At 39.2% G+C, this 21,315-nt stretch overlaps 2 protein-coding genes across 2 annotated transcripts in view; one reads left to right on the forward strand and one right to left on the reverse strand.

Moving 5' to 3' along the window:
- The window catches only part of SYNPO2 (synaptopodin 2), a 96,558-nt gene extending 85,771 nt beyond the window's left edge, over positions 1-10,787 (reverse strand). Inside the window, exon 1 of the mRNA XM_064450551.1 lies at positions 10,545-10,787. Coding sequence (XP_064306621.1) covers positions 10,545-10,673 — 129 coding nt within the window. The 5' untranslated portion in view covers positions 10,674-10,787. The remainder of the gene's footprint in view (positions 1-10,544) is intronic.
- Positions 10,788-10,803: 16 nt separating this feature from the next.
- SEC24D (SEC24 homolog D, COPII coat complex component) overlaps positions 10,804-21,315 on the forward strand; it is a 74,194-nt gene continuing 63,682 nt past the window's right edge. Inside the window, exon 1 of the mRNA XM_064450556.1 lies at positions 10,804-10,894. The gene's annotated coding sequence lies outside the window, so the exon portion shown is untranslated. The remainder of the gene's footprint in view (positions 10,895-21,315) is intronic.

Raw genomic sequence — 21,315 nt, forward strand, 5'->3', positions numbered from 1 at the left:
TTTGAAATTATTTAGTCCGGGAGGTACTGAGCTGAACAATGCTTAGCAGCTTCAGGAAGAAAACATTAAAGCTAACAACCAAAATTTCTCCAAGGTATAACTGTCATTGCGTTCACTTACCTATGATTTGGGGGACTGTGAATAAGAGCACCATCTAGTGATAATCAATAATATGTCAGTATCACAAAAGGTGATTATTCAGTCACGACATAAAGGCATGCTGCTAGTTCACTTAGCAAAGGGATTTGGGGGCTTGAAAGGAAACAGTGTTTTAGTTGTGATTTCCAGTTCAGTTTAATGACTAGTATCTTCCCCTGGGTACTCCTAAACATGCACGACGCATCTAAAGACTAACTTTGGCTGTCAGTGTGGATACCATGAGATAACACTTTAAACGTAAAATTTTATTTCATAAACCAGTGATGTAATTTTATTACGTCGTACTGTAACAAAACCCTCCAAGTTTGTGAATGGCTCATTTTACATTGATCAGCATAACTTACTTATTCCACTGACTGAGAATTTAGGTGAAACCATTCTAATTTCCTAGGTATCAAGTTTTTTGGAAAGCAAACAATGCTGAAACTTCAGGCCTTTTTCAGTGAAGGATGTCAAACAGCTGATCCTGTGTAAGGATCTCAGGCGTTGGATAGTATTATATGTTAGACTTTGCTTAAAACATCCGTGTTTAATAATTTTTTTTTTCTAAGTTGAAGAATTTTATAAGCAGGTCTTACACTATCTATTCTTCAAGTATTATTTCAGTGTGTGGGAAGATCATTATGAATAGATGATAATTTATAAAGCTATTTATCCCTTTCAGATTATTTCCATATGCATCCTCTGTAATTAAATCAGTGGCTTATGGCAGCTAGTCTTTGAAGTGATCTCTGCAAAATAGGAAAATGTAATTTGTGGAACAAAATGCTGATCGGCCTATTCCAGCCACATCTGTTAAGCTCTAGTAGTTCAGAGATTCCTGTGATGAGAATTCATGCAAAGCAGAAAGTTTCCTGCATTTCTTTTAGCCCAAAGGAAGTGATGGGCACTATTCTAACCGAGTAACAAGGTTTGAAGCCTGAAGCATTGGCCACAATTTTCAGTGAATTCACTGAAAGCGACGCTTAAGTAAGTAGCTGTGCTTGTGTATTTAAATAAAAGTACGACTGAGAGAATGATAAGAGAAAGCAGAGCAAGGATTTCTGGCAGAGGAAACAAGGATTTTGAGAAATAAAGAGAGATTATCTCTTCAGGAGCACCAGTGGTGGTGGCTGTGTAAAGCTAATAAAACTCATGACATGACTCCCCTTGCCTGCAGTACATCTTGGAAACCCCTGATATTACACAGGTATAGACAACCATTAGAATTACCGTTGCACAATTCTCCGTGTAGATGCTTTTCTTCTGGAAGGAAAGCAGTTTTTTTGCAGGACCCTTAGGGCCTTTCCAAAGCGATGTCAGTTAAACTGTTGAAAATGCATCTACAACAAGATGAGTGTGCTGACACAAGGCTGTCTTGTCCAGCCCCAGCTGTGCCTGCTGAAAAGGTTGCCACCCGCGGCTGCTTAGCACTCCTCTCTTTTTCCTCCCCACTGTCCTAACCTTGAAGTTTCTACACTTCAAATCTTATAGATGAGCTGCTCGTGTGATTGTTCCTTGAGCTCTGAGGCAAAATGAGGTGAGTTAGCAAAGCCCTGGCATCTAAATTGTTTAAGAAATACCTGCTCACTTCAACCAGCACAAGCCTATTTGCAGAGCTGAAGAAAGGAAGAGGGCAGTTACAAGCAGTCCCTTCGACCAGTAAACATTTGCAACTGAGAGATATGTCCACAGTCTAAATTTTCTCCATAGCTTGCAGTGATATATTATCGGTCCTTTAATAAATGGCCTCTAGTTTCTAGTAATGTTGGTCTAGTACCTATTATTAGCAATCATTTTGCTCTCTTATAAATATGCAAACTGAAATGTCTTCAACTTAAGTGAGTATCTTTGTCCTTACAAAGACTTCCAAGACAGCTTGGAAACGAAATGTACAATTACCGAATAACTTGAAAAAAAGTTATCAGAATCCCCTGAAGTGTGAGTTTTTTGTGTTCCTTTGAAGGGAATGACTTCTGCTAGACATAGAAAATTGTAGTAAGTAGATCCCTAGCAAAAACTGCTACACCCATCCCAATAAGGATATTTATCCATGATATCTGCTTCTAATTAAATAACTGCACTATATTGTACATACTAAGGCCCAGTCCTTTGCCCTTTGAAGTCAGTGGCAAAGCTCCCATTGAGTTCATGGGAAAAAATGTAACTCCTTTGTTAAGGCTTCCTTTGTAGCAACTTCAACTGTTCGGTTTCTAAAACAGAGGTTCAGCTTTGCCACCTTTGCCTGCAGAGAACAAGCAGTTCCTGATACTCCTTGTATCAGGCAGAGAGTACTAGGAAGGGGAAATTTTGTTTTATTATGTTCCTCTGTCATTCTGTTGGTTTTTCTTTCTGTTACTGTAAAGTGCCACAATGGACATACAACTGTCTTGCATTATCTTCATTTTAGAAACTTTCTTGAAATTCAGTATTGTGGCAATTTATGCCATACGTGGGGTGTTTATGCTATAGAGACATATCAAATGAAACCAGCAGTATGGAAAACCATAGCTTATCTACTTTCTTCATAGTTTTGACCCATCATCAGTTCATCTGCTAATAAGTTGTAATATAAAACATGCTTACAAAAACCTAAGCATCCAGCTTCCTAAATGGGACCATATTTTTAAAGTATACTTACAAAAAGGCAAGTTTATAAAATAATGATTGTACAGCTATGCAGTCCAGGATGACAGAACTTTCTTCAAGCAAAAGGTTACCCATGGATTTGATCCCCCATCCTAAATGTAAGAAGGAGATATCAAGGAAAGAAGGAAGCGTAAAGAATTCAAAATCCATTTCTGTGGAAGTAGAAAGAAGGCTTGTAGGCAGTGTTTCCCTGCTAAACGGGAAAGGAAGATTCTGTGCTGTGCCCAGGACTGCAGCACATGATACAGAGCTCAGGGTATAAGCCCATTGGCCCTGGTGAGCTTAGAGCTAGGCTTTCATTACAATTTACCTTCCGCATAAGCAACAAATAAAGCAGCCACTTCTTCACTGTTCTTAGCACCCCGCTGAGAGCAAGGTGCTGAGGTGTTTTGAAGATTTTTGGCTTTCATGCTCAACACCGTGTTGTATTGGCAGGTAACCAAAAAATAGCACTTTGATTTTGGTGCACACTGAAGTGTTTCAGTCTAAATGCACATTAGTCTCATCCTAACTTCCACACTGACTGGGGACTACAGATTCTAATGAAATGGCACAGATGGGAAAAATTACAGAAAAGGAAAAAGAAATCCACTGTGTAACTTGTGTACATTAGGTCTGAAATTTAAAACCTTCAAGCTGATATCCAGGGGCTTTTTTTACTGCCAGTTTCATTCCAGCCAAGGAACTGTGCTCTTAAGTACTGGTTGCAATCTAAATGTTATCATTTTTGTCCACAGTTGATTCCACGCACGGACTTGTTCCTCTTAAAGTTGAAGCTATCTCTGCAAATCAGTCTCACTTTATAGAGTGCTAAGCATTAAATCCATGAAATATGGTCCCTTAAAGTAATTTCTGCTCTAAATATTTCTGCTGTAAATATGAAGAACACTGAGGTCTGTATTTGGAAGAAAGCCCTTCCATGATATGCATAAATTGCTAGCTGTATCCTCTCAATGTGACACAATCCTAAAGGGCTTTGTAAACAATGTTTCCTGTTGTGATATTTTAATGTGAACTTGGCCAAAAGCCTTACCATTACATTCACATTCACAATCAGAATGCAATGGCAGAAAATACAGAACAATGAAATATAATAATGTCATGCAGTGTATTTTAAATGTTTCCAGCAAAGAAACTAAAAAAACCATGAAGTAAAGCTCTATACAAAGCAGCTAATCTAATTTAGTAGGAATACGCTGTTTGGTTTTTTTGGTTTGTTTAGTTTAAATCAGTGTGAATTATCTTGTTCATTCTATTCCATTGAAAACTCTCCTAGCATGAAAGTTGGAAAAGTATCTATTGGAAACAAACACAAATGAATACTACCATGTATCCAAAGCACGCTTGTATTTGCCTAAACAGCGGAAAGCATGCCAAAACAGCTTGGTATGTAGTCCTGTATATCCAAAACAGGGTATACAATCGTGCGCTAGTTCAGCTTGCAGTTTCTAAACAACTGGATGGGACTTTAGTGCTATTTCCATAACATTTCCACTGGCACAATAACTGGAATGCAAAAGTTTGAAACTAGAAAAGGCAGACCCCTAACCTTTGGAACTACATAGAAACCTTTGCTGGTAAGTGTGTGTGAATTGTTTTTTCCTCATTAATCTTCTAGCAACGGCAGCTTTTCAGGACCAGAATCATTTAGCAGTGGTCTGTTTTAGTTAGATTTTTGGGAACTTTCATTTGTTCCTTCATTTTGCAAAATAAATTCACCTAACCTCTATAAAGCCCAGCTTCTTCCCAGTTTGTCAGAGGAAGTTTTGTCATTTACTTAAATAGAAGCTGAACTATGCCATCTAAACATGTGCAAAAATGTATTTGTTATTAAATTTATTATTAAAACAGGGTCAAAATCCTCTCCAGAAGCATAGATAAAACCACAGTGTTCCACATAATTCCTTACGTGAAAGAATATGTAAATATTCCTTACAGGGTTTTCTGAGTATCAGCAAATACTGGCTGTGTCAGATGGTCTGAAGAGTGAATTTGAGAATAAGAGTTTGTCCAGGCTGCAAAGACAAACTATGTTTGGAAATGTATTAGCTAGCAAATTTAAACAAACAGTTTTAAATACAGTCCAAGTAAGGCAAGTTGTGTTTAAAATCATGTAGGTGAACTCTAAATTCCCCTTCTTTGCTGCCAAAGTTCAACTAGCATTTTTTAAACATGCCTTGCTCTGTCTACTGCTAACGCATAGAGTTGTATTCAAATTCTGTTTAAGATGTCAATTGATACAAATAAGGAAATATCAGCAGGGTCACGTTAGCTCAGTACTAAGCCTTTGCACAGCATGCTGAGCATCTTCATTTCAAACACAGTACCGTATAGTAAGATCCTACTTGATTATGCATTAACAAGTATATTTTCAGAAGCAGATGGCACCAAAGCACCAACTCCAAGATGACTTTTAATGTCATCTGGAGATGATCTGAAACACAGTCCCTTACTTTCATCTTACTAGGAGGATGGTGCTCCTAGGCCATCAGTGCAGAGGCAAGCAGGGGAGCAAAAAACCACTGCTTCAGCAACTGATGGGTTATACTCATCTGTGTGACTTAGCACTGAAACGAGCTCGGAGCACAGGTAAGTGTAAGGGCCAACTTGATGAAAGACACTTAGGGTTGGTCTGCATGTGTCAAGTATTTTGGGTAAATGCAGGGAGAAAGTCAAACTAGCATTAGGTAATTGTATTCAGACATCAACTTTTCACACTGTTGGTTCAGGTTGTTCCCAAGTCTTTGAGTTTCACTTTCAGTTTCAGGTTCCAATGAATCCAAAATAATGAAACTGAGACTTGAACTGAAATCCGAGCATTTTGACAGACAAGTGCACAAGTCTAAAGTGACCAGGGTGCCAGTTGTCACGTCAATACTGATCCAAAGGTAAAGCTACTATTTGTGCAGCAGCAGCAGCAGAATTCTATTTCAGAAATTGGCAAAATAATCACAAACTGTATAAGTTTTGCATGAAACCTAGTTGAGGCTGTTGTTTTTCAACCCTGAATTATTATTCTGTAGGATTGATTAGGACTATACTTAACATTTACAAGGCAATGGAAAAATGGATGATATTTGGCATGTTTGAACATAAGAAAATGTCTGTAGTAGAGCAAAAATTTTCAGGGTGCGAAATCACATTGGTAAGAGTTTCAAAATATCCATTAAGTTCTTTCAAATAACTTGACATTTTAGAGGATAGGCATTATAATTGTAGTTATGCACTGGGAAACTGGCAGGGTAGAAATTAAAGGATGGGAAATGTTACTGTTTTATTCTTCTAAAAATTTACTTGAAAAAAGTTGCTGGGAAGGTACATAAAATCTGTCAGCACTTTAAAAAAATGTCGCTGTGTGTTTCTCCATATGCAACTACATATTGTTCTGCCATTGACGAACCAGGAAGGGATCAGTAAGAATGCTCTCATAGATACAAAATAGGACAACATCATCCCCTTTGAAGATGTCTTTCTTGCTGAGGTGTATGTATGTAGAAATACTTCCAGAACTGATGTGATCTGAACTCAGCAAGTGAGGCACCTTGTCTCAATAACATTAGTTTCCCCAACATCTCAACCGTGAAAACGTACAACAATATTGACCACACAGATTAAGTTCATTTTTACTTTTAGGATACTGATAGGAAAAAGAGGACTGAATTTCCTTTGAAGTGCTTAGAGGTCCGAGTCATGGAACTTGCCACCCTTGAATACTAGAACTATTTGGTTAAGTTCCCAAACTTAAATTAGCAAGACTTTGGCAGATACAAACAGTGAGTTCATCTACTTGCTGTTAGGTAACAAATGCTGAGAATAATGTGCCTCTATTGCAACCGGATAGTTTAATGGATTTACATCACGGTTGAATTATAAATCTAAATCATCTATAGGACAACTCCATTAAATTACCTGTTGCAAAAGAGATGCTTCTTAAAGGATATAGCTTCATCGTATATAACATAGCTGGTATGTTTAAGTATTAGTACAAAAAACTCCCAGGACTTTCTTTCAAATGGTAGTCCAGAAAATCATCCATTATTTTGCACATACAGTTTTAATATATTTTAAATTAAAAACTGCAAAGAAATTTACAAGAAAAAACCTATGATATTCATTTAAAAAGCATTATTTCATATATCTCACGGTGGAAACAGAAAGGACATCACATGTCACTTTGCTTTTATATATCTTGAATTCTTAGCCATCTACGGTCACTGTTGTACTGAGACTTCCCAACCGTCTCCAGCTTTGGGAAAGCTATCCTAGACTGCAATACTGACATGGTTTAGTGTCTTAGTGCATACACACCACTGTTCTCCTTAGCTTTGTATTCCCAATTACCTTTTTTTAAATAACATTCATTTATTAGATATCCTTCTTAGCACAATATGTCTTTTGACACAGTATTTCAAATAGTGTTTTTTTTAAAAAGTCATTATGGTATATGTGGACAGTATATAGAATATGCAAATTATTTTTAACCAAAATTAAATTTTTATGAAGTAACTACAACATTAGTGGATATAATCAAGTTGATATACAAAGCCAGGGTTGGGAGGAGGAGGGGTATTAAATAGTTTGTATGTCTCTGCAGAAGACTAGTCAAATGTTTTCAAAATTTAGTTTGAATAAGAGTTTAAAATGGACAAACACAAATACTTTGTGATACTTCAAAAAAAAAATCCATCTGTTGCAATCTCACATCTAAAAAATTACTGAAATATTTTGAAAGTAATTGTTGTAAAGTTATTTCCTGGTGAAAATTTCCTATTTTATGTGGAGGTGAGAAAAAACACCGAGCTATTTCTTGGGAAGGCAAAAGGTTGGTCTCTATCTCTCTGTTAACCCTTTACATGATAATGGAAGACAATACTTTATACTACAGGCAAAACTTGCACTGATTTTAGTGGGAACACTGCCTGCATATATGCTGTAAGAGCTAGGCAGCAAACCATGGGGGGGTTACGTATTTTTTTATGTATGTAATAATAATTTAAAAGGCATAAAATAAACTGGTAGAAGTTGTCTCTGGCAGTGCACTGCAGTGGCTTATTTCATTAGCTTTAAAAACATTACGGTTCCTTTATCAAAAGGGCAGATAAGCGTGAATTTGGGATTTTTGTATCCTGCCACATTTTCATGGATTATCTCATTTCTCTCCATTTCACATCCCTCTCCCCTTTAGATCTGTATCATAACCACTGCTCTGCTCACAACTAGGGCCTGAGTGTGCTTCCCCCTGCAGCGGTCCAGGGGATACCATGCTCAGGTTGTGTCAGCAGCCAGGCGAGCAACCCCTCTGCAGCTTTCCCAGCTCCTGCGAGCTGAGAGACACCAAAACCAGAAATATAGATTTCTGACAAAATCTCAGTTGGCGTAAATTGGTAATGACCCACTGGTTCTGTGGAGCTACATTAGTCTACCCGTGGAGAAGTTGAACCTTGAACTGAAAAAAACAAAAAACCCAAACCAAAACAATTTTTTATTGTGTTTAGGAAACACAACCTTTGGAGTTTGGAGCCAGTAAGAAAATTACTGTGCATGAGTTGGGTAATTCTTTATACTTTTGTGAGTTATTAGATTCAGTTTTCACGGATAACAGGATAAAAGCTGAAAACGTTGTCTCTCCCCAGAAAGGGTCACACACAGTGTAGCTGCAGACCCCCCACCTCGCCGTGCCTCAATCTGATGGTGGTGCCTGACCTGGAGACCCACGTCTGCGCGCGTCTGAGAGAGCCTGGGCTCCCTGGGGAGGGCAGCGAAGCCTGCCGACAGAGTGAGTCCCAGAGAAAGCTGTGGCCTGTCAACTCTAAGTTTCAGGTTTTCAGCCGGATACTAGTGTCAATTTTCAAATCTCACTGATCCTGACCAACTCTTAAGCGTGGAGAAATGAATGATCTGGAACTCATAAAGCACCCAATCCACCGTGCTGATAACACTTCTATATGCTGATACGCACATACTCTTACACAGGGTGTTCTGAAGCGTTGTATTATGTGGCCTTTTGATTGGGTTCATTTGCAAGAAAAGAAGCTCATGCTTCTTTGGGTTTTTTCCTAAAAATGCATATTATTATTTTTCTGAATTTAGGTATATTTTACTGGTGGATTTTCCTGTTAGAAGTAAGGCACAACTATTACCACGAATCTAGTTCCCAAATGTTAGTGGGAAAACAGAACACAGACTTACGTGCCACAGTCAAGGATGTGAATATAAAAAAAAAGTTGTCTAGCCCATTTTTATCAGGAAAACTAAACCTTGTTCATAATCTCGTGTTCAAACTACCGTGCTTTTTACTTTTGGTTTTATGTAACCACTTGCCTTTTACAGTCAGTTACAATTTTTTAAGTTCTAGCTACGATTTTTCACTAGATGGCAGGATTCCACTGTCACCTATTATCAGTGGCTTTGCTTGCAAAGCAACAGTTGCCCATCAGTAGGAAAAAAATTGCAACATGTTAAAGTTTGGAAAAGATAAAAACAAACAAAAAACTTAACAGTAATGAGAAAAATTCTACATACACTCAATAAATCACTGAATATGATTAATATTATGGGCTGGAAATCATTTTAAATAATAGTGAAAGATGTTCTTTTCTTGGTTTTTTTCTTGACAGAAGAACTAAAAGGACCTCTTTTTACAAAATGAGGTAGACTTACTGTTTCTGCTATTTGTGAAAAAGTTAACGGGTCCAGAAAATTAAATTTAACTAATTAACAAATATATTGACAGCTTAAGAAAGTTAGAGCTTAAATAGCTAAACTACTGATCTAAAATACTATATGAAAGTGCAAAAAACTTAACGCTCAATGTACTGGATTACCAAGATACTAAAAGGTGCTAAAATACATTTTAATCTCTCTCCCTCAATTTAACAAGGCAGAATTCATTGTATGATGATCAGTCCCCGTACCATTTTAAACAGTGGTATTTTGCTGACCTCGAGGCTCTGGACAAAATTTGTCCCTCTTGTCTGGGAGAACAGCATGCAGCTCCATACAGTTACATAAGCCTTAATAACCGTGACAAATCTTCATTGTTGCACCAGCGGAGAAGCTGTTGCAATGGAGTGAGCACTGATTTTTAACAAAACTATTTTTTAACTATTATTTTTGTAACTTGGGGTTACTAGTTCTTACTTTTTATTTATTCTGAATTTCTGCTGTCTGTTTTGATCTCCATTTATACACGAGGATAATTTATGAAGTGTTCAGTAATTTTCAGTGTTGCTCATGAAATATAAGAGGGAATGTTTGGCATCTATTAAAGCTGCTTCTCAGACTGGATAACTTTCCAAAACCAGAGATAACTCAGTGTAATGCTTTCCAGGATTCCCAAAATAGTAAGAACATTTTCTTATTATAAAGCTCTATGCCTAGAGTAGAAAAAGTATCATAAATAGATGACTGGAACAGCATTTCCTAATATGAGATTCAGTTTTGCGATATGCCGAGTGCATTCAAAAACGATACAGCGAAGCAAACGGGAACTGAAAGGCATACATCATTTCAAACCTTTAACATTTAAGAAAACGTTTGCGATACTTGCAAGCTACCAAAAAGTAATCATTCCTTTTTATTGAAACAAACATCAGCAGCACCTGTAGAATCTCTGCAAAACATGTTAGCAAATGCAAACAAGCATCACAATAAGATCCACACCAGCCATTTCACTGGAAGCAGTATATATTTAAACAAACTGTTCTCTTCACTCATGTTCGCAAAACACCGATAACATCTTTCTCTCATGATCCTACCTTGGCGATTTGCAAAGGCTGCTTTTGCTCCTTGCCACCTTGCAATCTAAAGCCCCAAGGCGCCCCTCCGCTCATAGCAATGCAGAGATAGTCCCCTGTGCCCATTTTCCTGGTGCAGTTAGGCAGCATTCATTTACAGAAGAACATGAAAATTTTGTCTTGCAGATGTTCAGCGAGCTGGAGATTTGTCTGCCAGGCAGAGCTGGAGACCCAGAGCACCACACTGTTGCTGCTGCTGTGTACTGCACTAGCAAATGTAGTCATTCAGAAGAACGTAAGAGCTCCCTCCGATCAAGGGCACAGCCCACTCTTTCGTCAGATTTCTATGCTCAGCCCACCTTCAAAGTAAAGTAAGTAACGTTGAGGAAATGCACACAAAGAGACTCGGCCATGAGGCAGAAAAGGCTGTATTTAAACGTGACTCTCGTGACAGCTAAATCAAAACAACAGCAAAAAGAAGTGTACATTTCCCAGTGACAGTTTAGGATGTAAGTTTACTTTATTAAATGGTGCCAGATGTTTTAAACTCTAATTTTCCCGTTTCTTGTACTCATACTCCCGACAAAGAAGAAAGCAGAATCTCGAGTGAAACATCACCTACATCCTCTGAATAGCTGATACACTTAGATTGAACTAGGTTTATGATTTTCATCTCTAGCCCCGCATGCGCTTTCTGCAGCCCTGCCGGTATGCAAAGAAAAAAAAAAAAGGAAGAAAAGCTTTATAATTTCCCTTTTGTGGAATTGCTTCTTTTGCTGGTTCTCTCTACCCTCAGTATAGTTTCATGTGCGCTGAAATTTAGAAATGACCTGAATTATTATTGGATGCTAATACCTGTTCTTATGCAGCCTGTCACCTTTTCTGCCAGGAAGGGGAAGAGAATTGGTGAAATGAAGTATCAGATGTCCCTGCTGATGCTATCAATGGATGATTTGCATTGTGTCATTAAAGGGGAACCTTGCTATAAGCATTAAAAAAAAAAGATTCAGTGGGAAGTTAATTTGCTGATGCCTTACCAGACCTGGGTTCAGTTCTGTTCCCCATTGCTGACTTGGGGTAATGCAGACTGTGAACAGCTGAGCTCCTCCAGGTCCAGTTGGAGTGCTTTAAGAGGTGACTGCTCTTCAGCAAGGGCTGAATATTCCCCTAACTGAGCGTTAACAGCTGACAGCGTAAGCACTCCTACTCACCTCAGTCCAAAGTCAGTTGCCTTGGCTTAAATCACATTGCATTTTGAACAAAGCTGGTTCTAAAGCAGACTGTCAGCAGGTGGGCAGAAACATCTTTAACAGCTAGACTAGTCTCTGAAAGAAACACCTCTTGCTTTGAGACCCAAGATGCTGGGGGTTGATGTCAGATTCCCACAGCCTAAATTCCACTGAGGTCCCTGTACGAAGTATTTTTGGTTGGCTGGTTCTAGGTCTTCAGAGATGTCAGGGTGACAGTAAACATTCAGCATTTAAGTTACACAGCTTTGCATCTCAGTAGCTGGTAACGATTGAGGCTTTAAACCTAAGCCTGTGTGAATGTTGATTAAGTGTCCCTGGCGTGATGCATCCTTACACTACAGCAATGTTCTTTGAAGATCATTAGGCAAAATATCAAGGTAGAGACAGGATTTTCTGATAAACTGAAATATTATGGCTGGAAAAAGTAGACAGGCTTTTACGCCTTGAGCCCTTCGTCAGGCCTCTGAAGACACTAAGGTAACCCAAAGACTGGGTGGAGACAAGCTCCCTAATCAAACAGAGGGAAATGTCACTCTCTAAATATCAGGATTTAATGGGAGGAAGGGTGCTTTCTTTATTGATTACAAGTCAAAGGCTCTGGAGAAGCAAACAAGCACAGCTTGCCATATAATTAAATACTTAAGGAAAACACTATCAGAGAAGCCATACTCAGAAAGGGAATGGTCTTTAAAGGAACTTTGCTAGGGAACCTCTGAGTGAAGATGCCTTGTTTAACTCAGTTCAAGGTGGCTAACTGCTTCCTATTATCTTGTGCAATGTTGATTTTTTGCTATAGCAGACAGTTTTTTAGTCTTCCCCTAGGCAGAATCTTGCCTTAGACAAAATTCTCTCCCTTTTGCCTAATGATGCACATTTTTATAGATACTTTTATGAAAATAAAATTCTTAAGTACATAGCTGCAAAAAATGCCCTATGACACTCTGGTAAATACAAAAATAAACTTTTTTTTTTCTTAGGAAAGTTAATCACATAGTTATCAGCCGTTCAAATATTATAAACTTATGATGAAATGTATATGTTGAATTACTGTTAGGGTGTTTTGAGCTCATATTAGGCTCTCTTTTATCATATTGGTAAAAAGGGATAATCAAATCTGATGTCTGTTTTTGAACTTCTTCATATACTTATTGTAGAAAACAAATACAGGAGAAACACCCCTGCATTTGGATAGTCATAAATTTGATGGGAATTTGTACTAGATACTGATGCTTCTATCTCCTTTGACCATATAACAGAATGGTGTAACATGACAAAACTGGACAATCTTGATTAGTCGTTGCTCAACTAAAAAAATAACCAGTCAGAGCACCACAATCGGTTTTATTTTGAATATGACATAGATGAAATGTCTCCATACAGCTGGTGAAGTATCAGTGGTTGCTGTTGAAGTTAATCCCCCACCACCTATTTAATATCCTTAAGGCAAAAGAGGAGAGAGAAGCACTTCAAATTTGATCGTGTTATAGCAAAAGACATGGCAAAATTGTGCTGGTGGTTTTAGCTAAAATCACCATGTAAAACATTAGAGAAATTTCTCTTAAAAGCAAAACTAACAGTTGACTGCATTGTGAGCTAGTTTTTTGGATGCTTGAAGTTGAATACTTTAGTGTTCATTTAATGTTCTACTTCCAATCTGTGAAGTCTACGTGGCTCTCTAGAAGTTAAATCATCTTGTGGAAGTAATGGCAACAACAGATAACAGCACTGGTGCTGTAAGATCTCTGCTTTCCAAAGAAAAATTCTTTTTTTCTTCTGCTTAATTTGTATATAGATTGTGTAGTACTAATTACTCCAGAACAAGCTGTGAAAAGAATGCAATATTTAAAAAACAAAACCAAGACACCCCCCACCCCAAAATCTTCACACTAAAGGTAACCCAGTATAATGACAAAGCTTTGGGGCCATTTAAACCCGATACATTTAAACTGATATAGGCCTCATTGCTTGAACTGGCAAGGATTGTGGTCCTGACAGGAGAACAAAGATAGGAAAAATAACTTTTTTCTGGTCGGTATGTTGAAGGGGTTTTATAACAACAATTCCAAACAAATTGATGCTTTTTTTCTTCTGAGAAGGGATTTGTTGCTTGCTCGGCAGTAAGAAAAACATTTGAAGTCTGTAACTTAACTGCTCCCATGATGGCGAGACCCAGGGCTTCATATGTCCTAATCTGACAAATAATACTTCATAGGCTTTAACAACTCCCATTTGCCTTATATGACTTTCTTAAATGCTTATGCTGCAACATATCTTGCTTTTTAATACTAGGCTTATCTTGTTGTACATTCTCTGCATCCTTTGGGATTTCTAAATCCTGGTCGGAAACTGGACATCATGATAAAAGTGGAGTCATTCATGGGTTTTATGACATTTTTGTCTCTGTGGACTCTAGAGCATAAATAAATTGCATAAATTCTGAGATAATCTTTGCAATCCACTGAGAACTTTAAAGTTAATGGCAACCACAGCCACTTAACCACTGCCACCATCTCCATCATTTCACTAAAACCTAAAGGCCCAATGCTAGGCAACAACTGATAAAAATGTTATGTCACGAAAAATAACTTTGTAAACTCAGCAAATGACAAATGCCAGAACTCACCCGACATCTCTCTGTGCCCAAATACAGGTAAAGCTTTGGCTTGATTCTGATCTTCTATGATGAGATCTGTATGAAAAAATTTCCAGGTCAAACCCGCACCTGCTCATCTGCTTTCAAGAGCTGCCCATCAAAAAATCCAGCGCATTAGCTTTGATGAGCTGTGATTAACTAAGAATAGCCATACTTAGACCAAAGTGAGACCATCTACCCTAAAATGTCTTTGATAGTGGTTGGAAAATGGTCACTTAGGGAAAAGAATAAGAACATGGAAAACGCACACTGCTTTCCTCAGGCGGCCTCCAGTGACTTCCACTCAAATACTTCCTCAGCTGGATGCAGTTCCTCTGTACTGAGTAACAGTTATGAATTCCTCTTCCATGAACCTTTCCATGTGGTTTCCTCATGAGCCCACATAACTTTTAGTATTTATAGCTTATTGTAGGAAGTAATCTCTAATTATATTGTGACATGAAGAATCACCTTTTCTTTGTATTTGGATCCCACAGATCCATTTGATTTCTGTCCCCTGCTTCTTGGATCAGAGGAAACTGTGACCAAGCAATCCCCAGCCACACTTTCCAGGCACTCATTTTATAGACCTCTTACATATCCGTCTCAGTCATCTTGCTTCAAGGGAAGAAAAATAGAATAATTAGCCATTTGTTATGCAGAAGCTGTCTCATACCTTTCATTATCCTCGTTGCCTTTCTCTACCTCCTCTGTAGTTCTATATCCTTTTTGGGATGGGGGCCTGGAACGCCACACAGTCCTCAGACCACGGACAAAGTTGGGGTTTACACAATAACACAATGATATCCTCTATTCTGTTCTCTAGTTGCCTACCCCAACATTGCTAACACCTGATTTGCTTTTTCAGATCCTGCTGAGTTGACGTTTTCATTGAACTATTTTTTAAAATCTTAACCAACTTGTCTGATGATAGTCAGTTCAAAGCTTATTGTTTTATATGTGAATCAATGGGTTTTCCCCCAATGTGTATCACCTTATACTGCTAAGCCATGTTATGGTATGGCTGCTTAGTTTTCTTAAAAGCCTTTGGTGAAGGAATTTGTTGAAAGCCTTTTGTAAATCCAAGATCAGTTGGATCACCCTTATCCACGTGTTTTTTGATCCCCTCAAAGGACTTCCTTATGATTGTGAGGCAGGACTTCCTTTTATGAAAACCTTTTTAACTCTTCCCAGATAAGTCATATTTATCCAGATGTCCACTGTTCCATATTATAGTTTCCACCTATTTGTTTTGCCTAGATATCGGGCTGACAGGCTTGTCTTCTGAATCTCTCTTGGAACACTTTTGTTAAAAAATGCCAGTCTCTAACCTCAGGTAACAGTTTTAAGTAAGAGTCAGCTATTTCAGCCTTGAATTCCTTTAAAGGTCTGTGAGGTCTTCTTGGTTTTATTTGCCTCATCTACTGTCACTTGTCCATGTATTTTTTTTTCTTAGTGTAATAATCGTTTATGATTCTGAACAGTTTTACTATAAGTGGATTTATCTAAAATCTAATTTAAATCAAGTCATTCTGGAGCTGAGTTCAGAAGACGTTCTACAAATGTGAGAAGAAATGAGACGTATGTTCATCTTTCAGCAATAAAAGAAAAGCTGTCATTTCACCTACAGTTTCCTACAATAGTATCCTAGGTCTGTGGATTCTTTAAAAATGCAAACCTTTCCACCCATTCCTTAGTAATGAAGAAGAGAGAGAGGGAAAGGGGATATCATGATCTCTAATTTATGGGCAGCATTCTACTGCTGTAAATACCCAGATGGTCCAATTTCCTCCTTTTTATGCATTTCATTTTCTTTTCCTATCTGATTTTTTTCACATAAAATCAACATAAGCTAGTTCCCTAAAAATGCCTATTTTAACATCTTTCTAGTAGATTCTAACTGTATCATCTGTAAACAATTTAATAAACTACCCCATTTGCTGTAGGATGTGATTTTAGCCAAATGGGAGAATCCACCAGGGGGAAAAAAAGGGAAAAAAATTTGACAGTGCTTCTTTGTTTGTTTGTTTATTTAATAACATGGAAAACCCCCACTTGGAAATACATAGGTAGTTTAATGGAACAAAAGATAAAGAAGTATAGCCTCTTCCCAATGAAGTGAAGATGGCTTCTTCTAACATATCCTTTCAAATCACTTTTTTTTAAAGTGCCTTCTGCAAGCTGGGTAAGGTAAGGCAACGTAGCATATGTTATTGTCCCAAATCATCGCCTAATAACATTCCTTGTTTCATAGTCGTACAACTCAGTAGTTGCATAAAGTAAAAGCAAATTTTGAAGGCAAAGCTAAACATAATTTTCCCCAAACCTTACAGATGTGGAAAAATACTTTTCTGCTTAATTCCTGCCATTAATTTTTGTTCCCCTGACTTTAGAAGCAACCAGGAACAGAGCCACATGGAAAGGATTTAATTTTCAAAAACAGTATAAAATGACAGACAAAGCGAACGAAATATATTGATGGAGGGTTCAAATGCACGGCTCCAGCTAACATTCATTAAAGCTGATTGCTCTTCATTTTTTCCCATCAAATTTCTCTTGTCCTACAAGAGAAATTAATAGAATCCAGATGTTTTGATTGCATGAGGAACTTTGCAGTGCACTGCCAGCTAGAGAGGGTTTGCTGACTGGAAGTACAGACGTGGAATAGTACTAAAAACCAGTAGTACCAAGTTTTTAGTGAAGAGAAAAGAAATTAAAAATATAAGTCATAGGTAATTATTAGCTATATCTACGGCCAGACAGGAAAGCTCTGCCCGTGCCCGTAAGAGGCATGAGCAGGTCCTCACCAGTAAAGGTAAAGGCTTCAAATTTTAATCCCTAATGTCGATTATTAGGCTAATTACTGTGTGATGGGTCGGAATTTTAGAATTTTTAGAAATAGCTCTTCTTTGTTTTCTTCCCCAACTTCAAGACTGGCGAATAAAGTGTAGTGGAAGAAGCAGAGAAATGTACTGTATCTGACTCTGGTGTGAGAAACCACTTCCTCAGAAAAATAAAATAAATCCTATTATGTTTTGGAACCTGAGATAATTTTTTCTCTAAGTGGAAATACAAAGGGTGGCACCGTCATGTTCTGAAAAACTGTAAGTCTGCAATCTGCCAAGTGTAAGGGGTAATGCAGGACAGCGCTCAACCAAGCTTCTCTTGAAGGGGAAAAGTAATTTGCTATTGTTCTCTGCTAGAAACAAACCACCTCACCTCCATGCCAGCTTGGCTAAGGTTAACAAAGCTTTAGACATGGAGGAAGAGTCAAACTTTTGCCTGTTGATATTGCTCCTATCTCTTTGTTCCCTGTCACGTTCTTAGTAGGATGAGTAATAGTAACTCTGGCCACAAGCAAAAGTTTATTAATGCAGATAGCCCATGCAGAGGAATAAGAACTCTGTTCCTCTTACTGGTAGACTTGGCAACAGTCACAACTGTGCCTTTTGGTTTTGATTTAAACTATCTTTCTGTGAGTCGTGAGCTGATTGCATATGCAGTTAATAACAGGCATTGTTATTTGACAGGTGTTTTAGATAACACGCCCAGCATTTATATATGGTTCACTAAGAAGACAGTTTAAGTCAGCTGAAAATGCAAAGTTTGCCATGCCACTACCAGGAGGGTATTTCTCAGGACTTATATTACTGGGTGTCATCCTAGATGCTTGTAAAGACTTTATCATTATGGTTTTATGAACTACTGTGGAAGAAAAAAACAGGCAAAACAAGCCACTTTCCTCCAAAACACAAAAACCAAAGTTGATATCCTTGAGCGTTACTGATTGATAACACAATAAATAGAAATCCATGCAGAGGGAGTTCCTCTGTAACTCTACAATTCACCGTGTCAGGATGTAGATTAACAAAGATCTGCTCTGTAAGTGTAAGGATAGGTGGCAACATATCACAGGCCCTCTGTAGCCAAAGACCTCTCACCATTAAATACAGTGAGTAAAAATGTATGGATAACTTGAGTAAGGAGCCATGAGTTTGGAGAGAACTCCAGTGTTTCTTTGGCGTTTGTCCTACCTTTCCTACCACAGCTAGTCCCAGATACTGAGGAAATACCTTCCTGAACTACTGGCTGAAGAGAAGTAGGCTTTTTTTCTTCCTGGACTCTGAGTCTTTTGAGAAGGCTTTTGAGACTCCAGGTGTGCATGAATGGCTCTACCGCATCCCAGCTGCACGTTACAACAGGAACTTCCTTTCTTTCTCCCACTCCTTCATATGGCCCAGGCAATTTGGAAGTACAGGTGGTCTCAAAGCACCCGAGGGGTCTTGGGAAAGGGGCCAGCAAGATATATGGAAAGACAAGGATTTCACAATGTGTCCAGGAATCAATATGCAAAATAGCTACAAGGGCTCCCCAAGATTTTGTTGTAAGGAAAAAGTAAAACACATTCAGTGCAAGATTTGTGAACATGGAAAAAAATGTTTGTGACACTGGAATAACTTCCTGTTTCTTGTTAATCCTGAAGTAAGGGTTTGGGCTAGAATCCATGTTTCCAGGTGTCATTCCACTGCTGTTTTTACTTATTGCTGTGTTTCAGTAAGCAAGAATTAATTTTCTTGTGGGACTTGGGGACACTCTTAGGTGTCCCTATCCATTTCATTTTGATTCCCAAGAGATGGGATGACTATATTTTTTGCTTCAGTAGATGGGAAAATTCTCACAGAAGATTCTAAAGTAGGAAAAAAACCACCCTATTTATGTTGTATTTTCTTTCTGGTTTTGGCAGGGAAAGGTTGCATCACATTCTTCTTAATAGAGCCTAGAGGAATAAAAATTTATCTTCCATATGAAAGCTTTTGAGTCTTGAATGGAACATGCATGTAAGTAGGTGTTCTGTGTCCCTCACCTCTGCCATAATGCTTCACCCTACTCTTTGAATTGTCATGTAAAGGTGGCAGTTAAGTAACACAACACTTTTTATCTATCTGCTCATCTTAGTCAACTTTTATGATCTCCCCTCTTCCTACTGAAAGAACTCAGTGCAAACGTTTCACAGAATCACAGGTTGGAAGGGACCTCAGGGATCATCTAGTCCAACCTTTCTAGGAAGAGCGCAGTCTAGACAAGGTGGCCCAGCACCCTGTCCAGACGACTGTTGAAGGTGTCCAACGTGGCCAAGTCAACCCCTTCCCTGGGGAGATTATTCCAATGGTGACTGTCCTCAGTGTGAAAAATTTCCCTCTCATGTCCGATCAGACTCTCCCCAAGAGCAACTTGTGTCCATTCCCCCTTGTCCTCTCCATGTGACTCCATGTAAAAAGGGAGTCTCCATCTTCTTTGTAGCTACCCCTTAAGTACTGGTACATGGTGCTGAGATCCCCTCTAAGCCTCCTTTTCTCAAGGCTGAACAAACCCAGTTCTCCCAGCCTATCCTCATATGGCAGCTTCCCAGGCCTTTGATCATCTTGGTGGCCCTTCTCTGGACCCCTTCCAGCCTGTCCACAGCCTTTTTGTATAGAGGGGACCAGATCTGTACACAGTAGTCCAGGTGTGGCCTGACAAGCACTGAGTAGAGCGGGATAATGACTTCTTTCTCTCTGCTGGCGATGCCCTTTTTGATGCAACCCAGGATCCTGTTGGCCTGCTTGGCCGCAGCAGCACACTGTTCACTCATGTTGAGCTTTCTGTCCACCAGGACCCCCAGGTCCCTTTCCACAGAGCTGCTCTCCAGCCAGGTAGATCCCAGTCTGTACTGCACTCCCGGATTATGTTTTCCCAGGTGCAAGAACTTACACCTGTCCTTGTTGAACTTCATGAGGTTCTTGTTGGCCCACTCTTCCAGCCTATCCAGATCTCCCTGCAGAGCAGCTCTCCCTTCTGGACTGTCTACTTTCCTGCTCAACTTGGTCTCATCCGCAAACTTCATCAGGCTTGATGCCGTTATCCAGATCACTTATGAAGATATTGAATAACATTGGGCCCAGTATCGATCCTGGGGGACTCCACTAGTGACAGGTTGCCACTTGGAAAAAGAGCTATTTACCACCACCCTTTGGGTGCGGCCCGTCAGCCAGTTTCCCACCCACTGCACAGACCACTTGTCTACGCCATAACACATCAATTTCTGCAGGAGGAGACTATGGGGGACTGTATCAAAGGCCGTGGAGAAGTCCAGGTAGACAATGTCCACCGCCCGCCCCATGTCAACCAGGCAAGTCACTTTGTCATGGAAGGCCACCAGGTTTGTCAAGCATGATCTGCCTTTAGTGAAGCCATGTTGGCTTTTCCCAATCACGTGCTTCATTTGACTTGTGATGGCTCCCAGGAGGATTCGTTCCATAACTTTCCCAGGGATTGAAGTAAGGCTGATGGGCCTATAGTCACCTGGATCCTCCCTCGAGCCCTTCTCGTAGATAGGGGTAACATTTGCCTTCCTCCAGTCCTCTGGGACATGCCCCGTTCTCCATGACTTCTCAAAGATTATGGAGAGCGGCCTTGCGATGATGTCAGCCAGCTCTCTCAACACCCTTGGGTGGATGGCGTCAGGGCCCATTGATTTGTAGGGGTCAAGCTCCTGTAGTAATTCACGTACTAACTCCTCCTTCACTGATGGGGCATCTATGTTTGTATCAATCGGGAATTTCAATTCCAAAGCCTGGGACCCAGCAGTGTTGGTAAAGACAGAGGTGAAGAAGGTGTTGAGAACCTCTGCCTTTTCAGCATCGTTGGTGACTGACTCTCCTTTTCTGTTTAACGGTGGGCCTATGTTTTCCTTCTTCTTCTGCTTGTGGTTGACATACCTGAAGAACCCTTCCTTGTTATTTTTGATGTCATGCCTACTTATTGGGCTAAACTTGCTTCTGATGTACTACAGTGAAATGAATCAAGAGTAATCGTATCATGTTCAGTTAGAAAATATAGTTTAATTGTAGCTGAGCTATGAATTAGGCCC

This window comes from Phalacrocorax carbo, chromosome 4, assembly GCF_963921805.1.
Source record: "Phalacrocorax carbo chromosome 4, bPhaCar2.1, whole genome shotgun sequence".
Lineage (NCBI taxonomy): Eukaryota > Metazoa > Chordata > Aves > Suliformes > Phalacrocoracidae > Phalacrocorax > Phalacrocorax carbo.